Here is an 18109-nt window from a genome sequence, read left to right on the forward strand (position 1 = left end):
TATAATTTTGTCAGAAAATACATACTGAGAAAATAACTTATACTTCATTAAGAATTACTGCAAAAAATAAAAGAGAATTCATGCATATTTGCTTTGATAACCTAGGCTTGTTAAACCTAAGAAAACGTATTTAGGAGTTGCCACTGCAGCTCAATGGGGGATCGGCATCGTCGCTGCAGAGCCTGGAAGTAGGTTCACTCCCTGCCCGGCACAGGGGTTTAAAGGATCCGGTGTTGCCACAGCTGCAGCATAGGTCACAACTGTGGTTCAGATCTGATCCCTGCCTTGGGAACTCCCTGTACTATGGAGTGGCCAAAAAAGGAAAAAAAAAAAAAAAAAAAAAAAAAGGAAGAAAACATTTTAATATCATTTAGCTTCATTTTTCGATATGATGGTCCAATCAAACTTTTCTCCCCAATGATTATAAAACTGTGATTTTCTGTTTAAATATATTCATATCAGCGTTGCCCTTGTGGTGAAGCAGAAGAGAACCCAACTAGTATCCATGAGGCTGTGGGTTCGATCCCTGGCCTCACTCAGTGGGTTAAGGATCCAGTGTTGCCGGTGAGCTATGGTGTGGGTCAAAGATGTGGCTCAGATCCCACGTTGCTGTGGCTGTGGCGTAGGCTGGTGGGGGCAGCTTCGATTCAACCACTAGCCTGGGAACTTCCATATGCCAAGGGTGTGGCCCTAATAAATAAATAAATAAATAAATAAATAAATAAATGTATTCATATTAAATGTCCTTGCCTGGTAACAATTATCCTCAGTTGTGGGAAGAGAAAGAGAGGGAGTGTGAGCAAGCGCCAGCAACCTTTCTGGGCAGTTGCCTAATTCTTTAGCTAAGTAGCAATGTGAGACAAACAGACCCATTATCCTTTCTTTAAAGTCTTGTGAAATGGAAGGAGAATGACATTTCCTCTTACTAGAGGAGGCCCTAGAAAGTGACCCTGGCTCTTTTTACCAGACTTTTGCTGGAAGATTTGCCATGCTGAGTTTGAACTAGACAGCAACATTCAGATCAGATACTTCAAGACACTTGAGAGTTCGAACCTTCTCTTGACTTTTGATTGCCAGTTGAATGGATTCTTAGAATTTCAGAGCTAGAAAACCATTTTAGAAAATGGTCCCTAGGGGTCAAACTGCTGTTACTTTGGTCAAATATATTCGGAGGTGATCTTCTCATTTAAAGGGAAGACTATTGGAGAGAACGTGGATGAGTGACTTTCCCAGATGACAGTGGCGATTAGTGGCCTGACTGGAACAAAGACCCAAGTCTCCCCACTGTGGAGCTATGGTTCTCAACCTTGGCTGCACACTGGAATCACCTGAGGAGCTTCAAAAATTGTCACTCTCTGATCCTACTGATGTCTGGGTCCCACCTCCAGAGATGCTGACTTAACTGGCCTTGGGTGCAGCTGAACTGGGCATTTTGAAGAGCACCCTAGGTGATTCTGAAATGCAACCAAGGTTGAGATTCACTGATCTTTCCTAATTTTTTTTTTTTTTTTTTTTTTTTTTTTTTTTTTGTCTTTTTAGGGCCGTGTCCATGGCATATGGAGGTTCCAGGCTAGGGGTTGAATCAGAGCTGCCAGCCTACACCACAGCCATAGCAACACCAGATCCGAGCTGCTTCTTCGACCTACAGCACAGCTCACAGCAATGCCGGATCCTTAACCCACTGAGCGAGGCCAGGGATGGAACCTGAATTCTCCTGGTTGCTTGTTTCTTGACCCACGACAGGAACTCCTTCTTTTTTTTTTTTTTTTTTTTTTTTTTGTCTTTTCTAGGACTGCTCCTGTGGCATATGGAGTTCCCAGGCTAGGGGTTGAATAGGAGCTGTAGCCACCGGCCTACACCACAGCCACAGCAACTCGGGATCCGAGCCGAGTCTGCGACCTATACCACAACTCACGGCAACACCAGATCGTTAACCCACTGAGCGAGGCCAGGGATTGAACCCGCAACCTCAATAGTTCATAGTCGGATTCGTTAACTACTGCGCCACGACGGGAACTCTGAGGAACTCCTAATTTTTGTTCTCCACAAAAGGACCTATATCACTTTCCACTACAGTCCTTCTTCCTATCCTTCCATTTTTTTCCTCCCAATTAATCCTATTCTTTCTCTAGTGTTGCTATATCCCAACAATTATTAAAGCCCAATGCCCAAAAGGTGAGGCTATGGCTTCTAGTGGGTAGAAGGTGGGAGGGCTAGGGACAGGGAGGCAGGGGTTGGGGGGGAGGGGGGATTCAGAAAGTAGGCAAAACCATAGGGCAGTGGACACCTAGTCCGCCCGGCCCTCTTATACTGGACAGATGGTGAATTTCAAAGCCGAATGTACCAGGGAACCAATGCCATACACCCAAATTTAAGTTTAGTCTCCATATGCTCAGGTTTTGAATTATTCCTGAATCAGCAGGCAGCAGAAGCTAACCAACCTGAGTGCTACCAGACAACAAATGTCTTTTGGAGCTGAAAACCACCGACTGTCCTGGTGATGAGAGCAGAAAGCCAGACCCTGGACCAATCCATTTCACCACCTGTTTGCTCTTCTCTCAGCTGTGAAAGGATCTTTTCATCGCACCTGGGTGCGTAAAAATTAGCGTTGGACCCTGTCATAGAAGGGCAGTAGTGAAAAATGAATTTAGCAATTAGTCTTTCCTTTTGAGAAAAGTTATCAGTACAGAGAGAAAAGCATGTTCCATAAGCCCATGCTCTTGTGCACCTGCGCCCCTGAACACTGATATTAACAGCGGAGCTCCCTCCGGCACCTTAGGGCGACCACCTGCATACCCTCAATCTCGCGACAAGTTCTGACCCCGCCTTTTGGAGAATGCGCCAATCAGGACGAACCTCTGCGGTTTGAACTAGTTGGAGGATTCCCATGATGCTCTCTCATGTTCTCTGGGAAGTGGGCGAAGGTGTTTGCTGCTGCGTGTTTTTGCCACCGGGAAATGAGAACTGCACGGTTTTCTGAAAGCAACCAACTGGACGAATAGCTGACCCTGCTGGTCGTGTGCAGCCCGGATTTGGCTGCACAGAAGGTAGCTTTTATTTTTCTGAAGGGTAGGAGGCCCCAGGGATGAATACCCACTCCTTTCCTGCAAAGGAGTTCGCCCCACTGTTTCACTCGATTCCACTTTCCTTCCCAAACCATGGGAACCCAAATGTTCACTTTTTACGATGTCCAAACGCTCTTTTTAGTTTTATCCAATAATTTCTGGAGCATACATTCCACCATTTCTTTCTTTTTTTTTTTTTTTTTTTTTTTTTTTGGTCTTTTTAGCTATTTCTTGGGCCGCTCCCGCGGCATATGGAGGTTCCCAGGCTAGGGGTCGAATCGGAGTTGTAGCCACCCGCCAACGCCAGAGCCACAGCAACACAGGATCCAAGCCGCGTCTGCAACCTACACCACAGTTCACGGCAACGCCGGATCGTTAACCCACTGAGCAAGGGCAGGGACCGAACCTGCAACCTCATGGTTCCTAGTCGGATTCGTTAACCACTGCGCCACGACGGGAACTCCCATTCCACCATTTCTTGAAGGAAAGGAAAAAAGAGGTGGTACTCTATGCCTCTGGATACAGGAACTGGAGCAGCTCTTTTCTTATCGCGTATCCATTTTGTGACATATTCTAGGACCGTAACATAAAGCACTTTGAAATTATTACCAGTTAAAATTTTGAATTAAATGCATTTTGGTCCAACGCCAGGTTGCTCCATCATTTGGTTTAAGAGGCTGAGGAATCCATTTCTAAAACATTATTAGAGAAGGGCTTCTTGTGTAATTAAATCTGAGCAGTGGACACAGGCAAATAATGTTCCCACCCTGCATGAGCTTTCAGTGTGATAGAGGACAGAAATACTTAAATTAGAGACGGTGGCGCTGTATGTTCTGCAGAGGGAGATGCGCAATTAAGTGACTTCCTTGGATTCTCTAGCAAAGCAATTGTATCACCAGAGCTGGGGGAAGCAACCCCCCGATCTAACATATCCTAACACATCTCTGGTTAATGATGTCCACGTTACATTGGGGCCCAGCTCCTCTTTGCTAGGGACCTATGGAAGGGGAATGTAGCAAGAAGCCAAGATGAAAAGAAAATGACTGTAGCCCAAAAGATGTCAGAGAGGAAGTCTATGATCTGTGATGAGGCAGCAGTGAGGAAGATGGCCGGAATGGGAAGTGAAATTTGGGACTGGTCATGTAGGGCTGGATTGTGAAGGCCGTTATACATCTGACAGAGGAAAGTTTTAGAGAGTGTTGTTTTGCTTTTGTCCTTTTTTTTTTTTTTTTTTTAATCCCAGATGAAGAAATGTGAATTAAAAACTCAAGTGTTAAAGCATTTCATCATTAATCAATGCAATGTTCTCTCATTCTTTTTTTTTCCTCCAAACCCTAATTATATTCCTTTCGTCCCCATAGCACCTATTCTGATATGTTTACTAGATCTTTAGATGTGCATGCATACCTACTTCAAAAAGTATATATATATATATATTTTTTTTTCCTTTTTCGGCCACACCTGCAGCACATGGAAGTTCCTGAGCCAGGGATTGAATCTGAGCAGGAGCTGTGTGTGACTTAACGCCACAGCTGCAGCAATGAGGGATCCTTAACCCACTGCACCAGGCTGGGGATCAAACTGGCACCTCTGCAGAGACAAGCCAGATCATTAACCCACTGTGCACAGTGACAGCTCCAAAAGGTATATATGACTTTTATGTGAATGTGTCTTTACAGAAATGATACTGCGCTACAAATTCTGTTCTGTTTCCTGTTTTCCCTCAACACTAGGTTTCTAAGGAGTTCCCATTATGGAACAATGGGTTAAGAATCCGACTGCGGAGGCTTGGGTTGCTGCAGAGGCATGGGTTCAATCCCTGGCCCCAGCGTAATGGGTTAAAGGATCTGCGTTGCTGCAGCTGCTGCATAGGTCTCAGCTGTTGCTAGGATTCAATCCCTGGCCTGGAACTTCCATATGCCTTGGGTGTGGCCATTAAAAAAAAAAAAAGATCCATCAGTGTTACTGTTTACAGCTAGTTGACATTTCTTAGCTGCTAATTAGTTTCTAATAGTACATATGGGCAATATTTTACTAATAACCCCTTTCTCTAATGATAAGCACCAAGGCTGCCTCTAGCATGCAGCTACCCCAAAAAAATCCCATGATGAATATCCTTATGGACTTGTGGGGGAACTTCCTTGGAGTATATATTCCAGAGCTTTTTCCACAGGTCGTAGGGCATGTGCATGCTTAATCTCAACAGCTGCCAGATTGCTTTCATGAGTGATGGTACCAGTTGACACTCCCTCCAGCAGTGCCCTAATGTTCCATCTTCCACATTCTCAGCTGCACCATTATCGCCCTTCTGATATTGGTCATTCTTAGACATTCTAAGAAGCTTAGTGGAGATGCCATAGGTCATAGGGAGCTATCTAAAGCTCTTCACTTGTGAGTGACACAAGAAGGGGGATGCTTCAGGAGAATTGTCCGGGGCTGAAATGGTCTGACTCAAAAAATCAAAAGATGCAACATGTATGTATTCTCTGGGAAATCTGGGGGATGTTTAGCATTACAAATGTAAAATATTTTCTACACATACTTCTTTCTTTGTACAGATATCCCATTCAGTATTTGTTCCCACTCCCCTGTTTGGCTAGTTGTGCTGATCTGGCCTGAAACTTAATTTGACTTGGTCACAGCCAGTGTCCATCATGGCTGGTAGTGGTGGCAGGGAGGGGGAGGTGGGGCAGCAAGACCAGAGTATCTTGCTGAGCAGAAAGAAGCCTGGCCTCACTTGATGAGCTGTCCCTCCCTCCCTATCTTCAGCTGTCATCCTCCTTGTGTGAGAGGGTTAGATGGAGTATTCAAGTGACACTAAGTGATAACAAGGAACATTTTGTAGAATACTTGCTACTCAAAGTGTGGTTCTCAGACCAGCAGCCTAGGTGTCACCTGGGAGGGTGCTTGTTAGAAATGCAGAATCTTGGTACTCACCCCAGACCTACTGAATCAGAATCTGCCTTTAGCAAGATCACCAAGGGACTTTATGCATTACATTTGGAGAAGCACTGCTTCAGTCTTTGCCAAACACTTTCACATAACCTGTCCTATTTAAACACTTCCCAACACCCTCACTTCCTTGGCTCTCCGTTATTTTGGAACTCCCGCGTTACAGCTGCGGAAACTGAGGCTGGCCAGGTTAAAGCGACTAGCCCCAGAAGATCCAGTGCAGCCAGATTTTCAGACTCTGCAACTGCCTCTGAAGGTCATACTTTATTTATATCTCCTTCTCCCCATGCCTCCTCATTCCAAAAGGAAAACACCCAGGAAGAGCTCATTTCAGAGCCAAACAATAGTGGATTGGTGGTGAAGCTTTCCTTCCGGGGGTTTTCTGGGATGAAAATTGTACTCATTGCTGTGCAGCCCCAGTCCTGCTTCATTGCAACTTTGAGTTAGGAGGGGCAGCCAGATCCTGAATGTGAAGCTGGTGGAAATATTAGTGGGTCCCTCCCTTGAATGAAATATACCAGGCTCCATTTTTCATTCTTCTTTTTTTTTTTTTTTTTTTTTTCTCCTTTTTTGGCTGCTCCACGGCATATGGAATTCCTAGGCCAGGGATCAGATCCAAGCCACTGTGGTGACCCACACCATAGCTGCAGCAAGGCCAGATCCTTAACCCACCATGCTGGACCAGGGATTGAACTTGTGTGCCAGCGCTGCAGAGATGCTGCTGATCCCCTTGCACCCCAGCGGGAACTCCAACCATTTTTCATTCTTAAAAGCAGGTTAAGCAGGGGGGTTTAATCTGGAGTTCCCCAGAGCCCCCCAGGACATTCGTGAATAGAGTTCAGGAGTCTTCCAATTTAGCATTTTCTTCACCATGACCGTGTATAGGAAACAAACCACTGTCGCATCCGCAGGACCTGTGACTTTGTCATTAATAGAAATCACAGATATTTCTATAATGAATTGCAACTACTGCAAAATCTCATTTAGGCTCATCATATCAGTATTACTTCAGTTATCAGACCCACACTAGATCTTGCTATTGAATGTGTTCAATATCTTGCTAAATTTCAATTTTTCATTTTAAAAAATATTTTGATAACTATTTCAATGTAATGGTTTCCTTTATAATCTCATAGAAATATGTTTTATGAACTTCAAAACATTATTCTGAGAAGGAGCACAAAGGCTTCATTAAACTGTAAAAGGACCAGTTCATATTCTGGAAGCTTTATCTCATCTTCCAGTCTGTCTTTGGTCAGTTGGGTTACCCCCTATATTTACGTTATATCTGTTAGCAGTAGCAACATAGCACTTAAAACCAAAAGGGCCTATGTGCTTGTCTTCAGAGCTGAAATGAAGGATTTCCTGAGAAGACTGCATGTCACTGCAGTCAGGCTTGATGGGAATAAGGGTTGAAGAACCTCAAAGGAGACTATTTATGACCCTTGCCTTTCTTCTAGATCTTCTCAACATTCAGAAGATTTCAGTTAAAAATGCTGCGCCACATGCTGGACAAGACAGACTATGAATGATGGCTTTCTCTATTATTTACCCTGCTACAGGTATGTGTTCTCATCTTGATTATAATTCACAGAGAAGCTGGACGATGTTCTGCCTTTGAAAAGGAATACCACCCACCCCCACCCCTGTTCATACCCATGACAGTAGACAATATTACCAGGATTCCCAAGTCTGAACAGGTAAAAGTCAGTAACCAGGACTCTCCAGAGAAAATGGAAGCTCATACTTTTAAGTAAGATGTAAGAACTCTATAATTATTGATGTGCAGAGTGATGTCCATGATAGATGAAGTTAACAAAAAAGTAGGTTGCAAAGTAGCATAATTTACTACGTAGAGAGGGGGCAGTGAGAAGGCAGGACAGAGAAAAAGTCTGAAAAATGTATATCAGAATATTAATAGTGATTAATTCTAGGTAGCAGGATTACAAGAGATTTTCATCTTTGTATTCCTTTTTGTTTTGTTTTGTCTTTGTCTTTTTTAAGGCTGCACTCGCCGCCTATGGAGGTTCCCAGGCTAGGGGTTGAATTGGAGCTATAGCCGCCGGCCTACACCACAGCCACAGCAATGCAGGATCCAAGCCGCATCTGTGACCTACACCACAGCTCACGGCAATGCTGGATCCTTAACCCACTGAGCAAGGCCAGAGATCGAACCCATGTCCTCATGGGTACTAGTTGGGTTCATTAACCACTGAGCCATGACGGGAACTCCTGTATTATTATTATGATGATGATGATCAGCATGTATTACTTTTGGCCACACCTGTGGCATGCAGAAGTTCATGGCCCAGGCATCAAACCTGTGCCACAGCAGCAACCCAAGCCACTGCAGTGACAGTGATGGATACTTAACCTGCTGAGCCACACAGGAGCTCCAGAACATATTACTTTTGTTAAAAGGATTCCCTCAGAGATAAAAAAGGTAAACGTCTTCTGAGATTCTGTGGCCTCTGGTTGCACTTTAAAGATAATCCAAATTTCATATGATGGCCTGTACATTCCTCAGTAGTCTGGTTGCTCCTGCCTTACTCTGAAACCCTGTCCCCTGCCACTTTCCTTTATACCCTCTATACCTCCAGTTACACTGCACTGCACAAGCTCCTTCTTGCTATATGTATGTATGTACATACGTCTATATGTATGTATGACTTTGCCATAGCTGTTCCGTCTACTCAGGTGTGCTCTCTCTAGAGCTTCCTATCCTCTCATTAGGTTTTCAGCTTAAAAGTCTCCTCCTCAAAACAAGCTTCTCTTATCTCCCAAAGCAAACTAGCTGCCCACAATCACAGGCACAATCCTATCACTCTACTGCAAGTCTATGCATTGTAATTAACTTAGTGTCATAAGTGATTATATATATATATATATATATGTATATATATATATAGTCTCCTTATCTTTGTCTTCCCATCCAAGCCTTTTGAGAGCAGGGACCTGGCCTGTCTTATTCATTGCTATTGTCCCAGTACCCACAACACATGTACTCAACAAATATTGTTGAATGGAGCAGATAAAGGAACATCACAGTATTTACTGAATAAGGATGTGGCCATGGGCAAGGGTGTGTCTGGGTGGAAGATGACCATTGGGAGGGTGGGGAGGGTTGGGGGCAGAATGGAATGGGCTTTTCTTCCCTAGGCAGCAGGAGCAAAGGATAATTTTTAAGTAGGGAGTGTCATGATTGCATCAGGACTTTCAAAAAGCCCACTCTGGTTTTAGTGTAGAGAGTTTGGCACTGGGGGTGCCAGTGGGGCTGGGACTGGGGCTTGGGTGAGGAGAGCACAGATTGTTTAAAGAGTTGATGCCAGACTGGCCTAGAGTGACATTTGAGTGACAAATGGAAAGTAAGGGAAGAGAGGTATTCCTGAGGCAAGACTGCTGGCATCTGGGGACCTACTGGATTCAGGGCTTTGGGGGAGAGGTGAAGGCTGGAGATGAGAGCCGCATATGGGAAGAAGTAAAAACAAGGATTTTAGTTTTGGTTACTTTGAGTCTGAGGTGCGTGAGGAACATCTTTCTCTGAATCTCTAGGAATTGTGCCACCGCCACACTGTTTCTCCTACCCCTTCTTTTCTTTCCTGTTTTGAATCACTCCCACAAGCCATAAATGCTCCCTGCTTCTCAGCACGCTGGGGCACTATGCCAGCAGGCCCCACATTCCTGAGGAAGGGACCAAGTTCAGACCTGGAGGCCTGGCTGTGGCCACCGGAGGGGGGTGGCTCCCTGACAGGAAGGAAGGCTGGGCTGCCGGCTGGGCACAGGCAGGAGCTTCCTCTGCTGCAGCAGGTGCCCAGGGCCAGCTGCTCCAGTACCCTTAGGTTCAGATCAACAGGATGGGACAGCCCAGGCGGAAGGAAGCCAGCAGGGAGGAACACCCCTGCAGACAGAAGCTGGGGCATGGGATAGAGGGGAGACAGGAAGAGCTGCCTGGGCTGCTGAGCTGGCGCTCGTCCAGCAGATTCAGGCGAGGCTGTGACAGGAGGCCATTCAGTCCTCTTCCCCTCTCGCAGTGGGCGGCTCTGGCCTTGGTTGATTGCTACTACTGTTGTTGGCTAGCCTGGGCCTTAGATATACAAGAAGAGATATTCCAGAAGGAACCATTAAAAGATGTTCATAGATGTGGCTGTTTTTAAAATAATTCATTCCCTTTTCTATACTCATTTTGTGATTATTGGGAAAGAGGACACTTAAACTAGCCGTTCAGTTACACACAGAGGCGAGACACCTGGAGGAAGGCGCAGTGATTTGTGACCTGTGTTCAGACCTCGGAAAGAGAAAATCTCCTTTGCTTTAAGCCGAGTTATCATTGCCCTCTCCAACAACAGCTGCCATGAACAGACACCAAAAGGCCAAAAGGGGGCAAATAGCCAAAGCAGAACCGTAGTCTCGCATTCTGGAAACCCCAGACCGCCTCAGATCAGCCAGTGGGTCAGGGCGGGGGGGTTGGGGGGGGTGGGGCCGGTGCTTTCGCCGGCCGGGGACGGGGGTGGGGTTGGGGTGGGGTGGGGGTGGGGATTGTGTCTTTGATTTGATGGGCATTTCCACTGCAACCCACCCGCAGGCGTGCCCTGCCTGGCGCCAGGCGACCCTAGAAGACCCCGCCCCACCGCATCCCCACCCCATCCCCAGCAGCAGTTTCCTGGCAGAGCGTTTCCGGAGGCCTTGGCCTGGGGTGTGTGTGGGGGTAGGGTCTACCTTTGAAACAGCTGGTAGACTGCAATTTAAACTTTAGAGCGAGCTCAAAACTCGATTCTGCAAACGAGCGCCGGCGCCAGAGAAAGATAAGAACTCTAGTCTATGGCTCCCCATCACCCCCTTGGTCTAGTTCTCGGGGCTTCCTGCCGTCCCCACAGCATTCTCTCCACCGCCCAGGAGGAAGGATGGGCGGGGCGGACGGGGGCGGGCAATGCCGCAGGCAGCGCAGATGGAGAGGGCGAGCCCGCGCCGCCGGCCCTGGCGTGGGCGGGGGGCGCAGGAGCAGGTGTCCGCATAGTGACAGGATTCCCTTCCCTCTCCTACCCTCCCTTGGTGCTATCCAGGGCTCTGCGAGTCAGAACCCTGCAAATGCTCCAAAAATGCAGCTCAGTCGGTCACCGGGCTCTGTTTTCTCGCCAGACGCGCAAGGGGACGGCGCTTCCAAATGCAAATCTCTTGGCTCGGGACCCTTGGCTTGCAGCCACTGCCTCCCCCGCCTGGCTACCCGGCGTCCCGCCTACCCCGCGGAGAGCCGAGATGGGGCCTCGTGCGGCGGGGACAGGGCGGAGCGGGCATCCTTCCCCACCTCCCACGTGGGGCCGGCCCTCCGCAGTCCCTGGGCGCGCCGCCGCTGCCGCGCCTCCGGGCTAGGCCCCCGTTCTCAGCGCCGCCCCCCACCCAGGCCAGGGAGGGGGAACTACAGGCGGGGGCGTGGATGAGGGGTGGGGGCGGTGTCACTGAGTCAGGTGGCGGCGGGAGTTCCCTCGGGCTGGGCCGAGGGAACACGCTGCCGGGGATTGTGTACACGCTCCACTGACACAAGCTTCACGCTGCCGGGCAGCCGCTGATCACGCGTGGCTCCGCTAGCCCATTGGCCGGCGCCTCACACACCTTTGTCGCTGATTGGCCGATAGCAGGCTCCGCCCCCACCCCCTCCCGCGGCGCGGGGCAGGCGGAGCAGCTACCTGAATGGGGAGGGGGCAGACGGCGCGGAGCGCGGCGGCGGCGGGAGTGGCGTCGAGTGTCTCTGGGCGCCCGTCTGTGGCCAGGCAGCCAACCAGCCTAGCAGCCAGTCAGCTCGCCGCGGGCGGCCAGGCAGCCAACCATGCTCAACTTCGGCGCTTCTCTCCAGCAAGCTGCGGTAAGTCACCTGGGGATGCCCCTGTCCTTCCTGGCCTATGCTGCGTCTGAGGGGCCCCCGGGGGGCGCGAAGCCTGAGCCCCGTGACATCAGCCACGCCGGAGGACGGGGGCTGCAGTGGAGTCGTAGGAGAGGAAGGGGCTTTCTGTGTGCAGACCGGTCTTTAGTGACGGCGTGCGTAGTGAAGAGGGTCAGGAGAAGCAGGCTGGGGTCTAGAGACGAAGGGAGAGGGGGTTCTTGCTCTAGGTGTAATGAGGGAAAGGGTCAGCTCTGCCGGGAGACCTGAAGCAGGTGAGGGGGAGGATGACTGGAGGGGTGGCAAGAGTGGGGTGGGGGCTGCTACCCTTTCAGCGAGGATAGGAGGTGTGGAAGGAGGAGGGGGGTGAGGGGGCCACCCTGCACCTGGTGCTGTAGAGAGCTGCCTCTGTCTAGATCAGGAATGCAACCCAGGGTGGGAGAGTAGTGCTTGCGAGGATTTGCGGGGCAAGGTGTCCGCAGGAGAGGAAAGGGGGCTCCCCATTTAGGCGGTCTGAACGGAGGCTTGCGGGACGGGGGCTGCTCAGCAGATAGCCGACCACTGGGGGAGGGGCGACTGGCAGGAGCGTGGGGGATGGCACGCGGCCCCGGGACCCCTGAGGGGGGCCGCGGAGTTGCCCCCCCCCCGACGTCTGGAGGGACTTCCCATTCCCGGGGCAGGCAGGTGGCCACACTCTGAGCACCTCTCGGAGGGGGCAGAGAGCCGCCTCGGCGATGTGAGGGTGGGAAGCGGGACCCAGCAGCAGGGCGGAGAAGGTGGGCGGGGGGAGCCGGGCCGCGAGACGCGGGGGCAGCGTGTTAAGGCGGGAGCCGCAGGCCGTGGGGCCGCGCGTCTGGAGCCGGGGCCTGTTGGGGCTGCACGTCTGGGAACTCGTGGAGATGCGCAACGGGCTGGGGCCGGAGCTGCAGGAAACCTCGGGGAGGGGGCGCCGCATCTTCGGGGAGAGTCAGGGTGGTCCGAAATCCCGCGGGCGGCGTGGGCGGGAAGCGCAGAGGGCTCGGCTAGGTCCCCGGGGGCTGCGGCCGGAGGAGGGCGGGGGCCGGGTTTCCGCGGGGACCCGGCTCCTCCCCCGGCAGCTGAGGCGGAGGCTGGGGGTGGGCCGGGAGCGGGTGCGCTCGGGGAGCTTCTCGTCCCCGAGTGACCCAGCTCCGGCCTCCGCCAGGGGCGGGAGCAAAGCCCGGCCCCGCTGTCGGTTCCTAAGGGAACGGCGGCTCGCTGGGAGTTGGAAGGGGCGGGCGCTCCCCGGCCCAGGGCCCCGCCCCTCCCCGCGGGCTGGGGCGCGCACTGCCGGGCGGTTGGCGGCGGCGCCCGCGGCCCCTCCCCCGGCCCGGCGCGAGGGCGGGGGCCCGCGGGCTCAGGAAGTAGGTGAAAGGTGACGGCGCGGCAATTCCCAGTTCACGTTTCCTGCGCCGCCCGGAGCAGCCGCTGATCACGCTTTGTTCACATGCCTCGCCCCCTCCTCCTCCTCCTCCGCGCCCCGCCCTCCGAGGCCCAGCCAATCCCAGCCCGGGCCGCCCGGCCAGCTGGCCAATGGCGGAGGCAGGGAAGCGGGGACGTGCGAGCGGCGAGGAATGTTCCCAGTGACTCACCCGCGAGCCTCATTGAGGTTAGGGCGGCCCCATCTGTCTGTCCCCGCCAGCGAGGATCTCCCCCGCCGTCCGCCCCCGCCCCTCGTCTGCCTCCCCCGCCCGCGCCTCCGCCCGCGCTTCCCTTTCCTGCCTAGCGCCCCACTCCCAGTCCTCCTCCCCTCCCGGCTTCTTTTCCGGCCCTTCCCACCTCGTACTCTGCTTCCCGGCTGCCTGCCTTTTCTCTTTTTTGCTTTGCTTTGGCGTCTTGAGGCTTTTACACAAACATGCGCTGTCCGCTGCAGCTTACATAAAGGGCGCGGGATTATGCAATTGCATAGTTAGCGATATTTCAAGAGAAATGGTCGTTTTCTTAGGGTTTCAACATGAAGGGTTTATGCATTTTTTTAAACAAGCGTTAAGAATAATACCTTGCAACATAAAGAATGCTCTTTTTTTTTTTTTTTTACACAACCTCTACTTTGACGAAAGAATGAGACCACAAAAAAAAAGAATAAGATGGAGGGTAGTACCTTTTTTTTTTGGTGCAGTTTAATATGAAGCATTAAATACCCGATAGAAGGAGCATTAACATCAAGCATTAAATACCCGATAGGAGTTGATAAATATAAAGCATGCGCTGTTATTTATCATCAATTTTGGCCTCTCCTCCCCGTTAGGAAAAAATATCTGAAAAGATCTCATGCCATAACCTGTATTTTTTTTAATGAGTTTTGCAGAGCCTTCCCTTATTTTGTCTGACTCCTGTTGCAGGTGGCTACTCTGGAAAGAATATAAAACCTTTTTTTTCTTATAAGCCAAATGGGTCTCTTTTAGATTTCAAATTAATTGGTACCTTTGGCCTTGGTCCCCTGAGAGGTAATAAGGATAAGGTCCTCCTCACCTTGCAAGGGTATCAGTCTTCAGGCCTAAGTGTCAGAGGAAGAATGAGGAAGATTTTATCACTATCAGAGGAGGGATGAGGAAAAGTTATTTCAGATTTTATCTTGAAAAGTTTGTGCAAATTGTAAAAAAGGAAAAAAATTGCACATTGTTCCGCATGTCATGTGGAGAACAGTATACTTAAAAGCATTTAATCTTTTGTTTTTATAGGAGGAAAGAATGGAAATGATTTCTGAAAGATCAAAAGAGGGTGTGTATTCGTGGAACAAAGCTGCAGAGAAAAGTGATTTTGAAGCCGTAGAGGCACTCATGTCTATGAGCTGCAGTTGGAAGTCTGATTTTAAGAAATATATTGAAAACAGACCTGTTACTCCAGTGTCTGATATGTCAGAGGAAGAGAATCTGCTGCCCGGTACACCAGATTTTCATACGATCCCAGCATTTGTAAGTATTGCTTTTACGATGGATGTAAAGGATAGAATTTTTTACATGATGAACTACCGTTCTCACGCTGTTGCCTATATATTTCTCTTCTCTGTAGTGTTTGACTCCACCTTACAGTCCCTCTGACTTTGAACCCTCTCAAGTGTCAAATCTGATGGCACCAGCGCCACCTACTGGACACTTTAAATCATTGTCAGATACTGCCAAGCCTCACATGGCTACTGCACCTTTCAAAGAGGAGAAGAGCCCGGTATCTGCCCCCAAACTCCCCAAGGCTCAGGCAACAAGTGTGATTCGTCATACAGCTGATGCTCAGCTATGTAACCACCGATCCTGCCCAGTGAAAGCAGCCAGCATCCTCAACTATCAGGACAATTCTTTTCGAAGAAGAACCCACCTAAATGTTGAGTCTTCAAGAAAAAATGTACCTTGTGCAGCTGTGTCACCAAACAGATCCAAACATGAGAGGGACACAGTGGCAGATGTTGATGAGAAAGCAAGTGCTGCACTTTATGACTTTTCTGTGCCTTCTTCAGAGACAGTCATCTGTAGATCTCAGCCAGCCTCCACATCCCCACAACAGAAGTCAGTGTTAGTCTCTCCACCTGCAGTATCAACAGGGGGTGTGCCAACTATGCCGGTCATCTGCCAGATGGTTCCCCTCCCTGCAAACAACCCTGTTGTGACAACAGTTGTTCCCAGCACTCCACCCAGTCAGCCGCCAGCTGTCTGCCCACCTGTTGTATTCATGGGCACTCAGGTGCCCAAAGGCGCCGTCATGTTTGTCGTACCCCAGCCCGTTGTTCAGAACCCAAAGCCTCCGGTGGTGAGCCCAAATGGCACTAGACTCTCTCCCATCGCCCCTGCTCCAGGGTTTTCCCCTTCAGCAGCTAAAGTCACTCCTCAGATCGACTCTTCGAGGATAAGAAGTCACATCTGTAGCCATCCAGGATGTGGCAAGACGTACTTTAAAAGTTCTCATCTGAAGGCCCACATGAGAACACATACAGGTACCAACCATTCCTGATTTATATCTAGAAATGTGGATAAAGGGTTTTTTAGCAATGATCATGAACACAAGCTAGGCATGTTAATAAAACATCTTTAAGCCTTAAATATAATTTAATATGTAACTTACAGTAACATGCATGGTAATGATGATACGAATTTTTTTGTTTCAGGAGAAAAACCTTTTAGCTGTAGCTGGAAAGGTTGTGAACGGAGGTTTGCCCGTTCAGATGAACTGTCCAGACACCGACGAACCCACACAGGTGAGAAGAAATTTGCCTGTCCCATGTGTGACCGGCGGTTCATGAGGAGTGACCATTTGACCAAGCATGCCCGACGCCATCTGTCGGCCAAGAAGCTACCAAACTGGCAGATGGAAGTTAGCAAGTTAAATGACATTTCCCTACCTCCAACCCCTGCTCCCACGCAGTGACAGCTTGGATGGCAGAGAACTAACTTTTGTCACAGCCGGGAGCGAATGGTGATATGAAAATGCTTCCACTGCAGGTCTGTGGCCCTCCAGTGTGGGCTACAAGCAGAAGAAGGCCCATGGCCTGGGGAGAAGGCCCAGCCTGGGTTAGATGGTAAGAAGTGCTGCGGCCACAGGCAGGTCACAGAGTTGCAGGACTCATTTCTTACCGCATAAGAGAGATGAGAAAGTTTTTATTCCTTTCAATGTTTTCTGAAGGTTGCAGGTGAAGTCAGCCACAGGTAGCACAGGTTTTGAATATGTGTGCACAATTTGTTACTTTCACCGTTTATACTTGAGACCAACTTTTCAATGTGATTCTTCTAAAGCACTGGTTTCAAGTGTAGAGACTGGAAATAAACATTACGGTACAGAGATGGAGATGTAGAATTGATTTGTATTATCACGAATATTATCTTTTCCTAGAGTTACCTTGTTTACTATTAGTCTTTCCATTCAATTTCGTGGATGTAGTTGTTAAGTATATCTAGAACTAGCATTTTTATACTAGTCACTGATGTTCGGAATTAAGCAGCTGTATATTGCTAAAGAGGTCCCAAAAATTGGAATCCTCATTAATTTAATTGCTCTGAAGTGTAGCTTTAACTTCTTTGCATTTTTATTTTGAAATTTAACAAAAGACCATAACTAGGCATTTTATTACGCTTTGAACTTTAGTTGGCTGCATTTTTTGTGTAGATTTGAAAACTGTATACCAATGTGTTTTCTGTAGACTCTAAAATACACTGCACTTTGTTTAGGAAAAAAAAAGATGAAAACATATATTGTAAAGAAGGGATGTTAAGGGTTTCAGATAACTTCTTGAAAAAGATGACATAGGTCATCAGTAACGAACCCTTATGCTACCAGGATATAATGTGTGCTTCATTGAATTAGAAAGTTAGTGACCGTTATTCACAAATGGACAAATGTCCAATTAATTTATGAGAGTTTTTTTGGGGGGGGATTCAGAACTAGGTAGGTAGAAAAAATATTAGAACATTCACTTTCGTTAACAGTATTTCTGTTATATTCTGTTGTATAGTGGATAATATACACAGTGGTAAAACAAAAGTCAGTTGTTTAAAATATATAGTGAAAAATGTCACTATGTCTTTTCATTTAACATTTTTCTCTATTGGGTGTAGATTTCTGCCATCAAAACTTTGGGCCCTTGGAAAACAAGAGTTTTCTTTTAATTAAAAAAAATCCTTGTGATTTTACAGTTTGCACAATATTTGTTCTGTTGTACTTTATATCTTGTTTACAATAAAGAATTTCCTTTGGTATATATAACTGCTTGATTGTATTTATTGAAAACCTTCTTATTCTAACCTTGACGTTGATCATTTGTGGTACTATCCAAAGACTATCTAAATTTCTCTACAGGTCTATTCAAATTTAGAACTGTAGGGAGTTTCTGTTTTGGCACAGCAGAAACAAACCTGACTAGTATCCATGAGGATGCAGGTTCAATCCCTGGCCTTGCTCACTGGGTTGAGGATCCAGCGTTGTTGTGAACTGAGGTGTAGGTCGCAGATTTGGCTCAGATCCCACGTTGCTGAGGCTGTGGTGTAGGTAGGTAGCTACAGCTCTAATTTGACCCCTAACCTGGGAACTTCCATATGCTGCTGGTGTGGCCTAAAAGGAAAAAAAAAAAAAATTAGAACCGTGGGAGTGTATCTTTAACATATGAACAATCAATTTAGAAGGTATGCAAAGCAAGGCCAGATATCTACTTAAAAATATTTTTTTACATTTTGGTGATTTGGGGTTGAAATACAGCTCTGGTGCTCATCAAAACCTTGTT

The 18109-nt window shown here is 48.4% G+C and overlaps 1 protein-coding gene across 1 annotated transcript; it reads left to right on the forward strand.

Annotated features, from left to right (window-relative positions):
• On the forward strand, positions 11715 to 17573 carry KLF10 (Kruppel like factor 10). Its single transcript, NM_001134344.2, has 4 exons — positions 11715 to 11874; positions 14589 to 14822; positions 14920 to 15832; positions 16004 to 17573. Exons 1-4 carry the CDS (start codon positions 11839 to 11841, stop codon positions 16261 to 16263), a joined length of 1443 nt encoding a protein of 480 aa, NP_001127816.1. The 5' UTR covers positions 11715 to 11838; the 3' UTR covers positions 16264 to 17573.

This window comes from Sus scrofa, chromosome 4, assembly GCF_000003025.6.
Source record: "Sus scrofa isolate TJ Tabasco breed Duroc chromosome 4, Sscrofa11.1, whole genome shotgun sequence".
Taxonomy (NCBI): Eukaryota; Metazoa; Chordata; class Mammalia; order Artiodactyla; family Suidae; genus Sus; species Sus scrofa.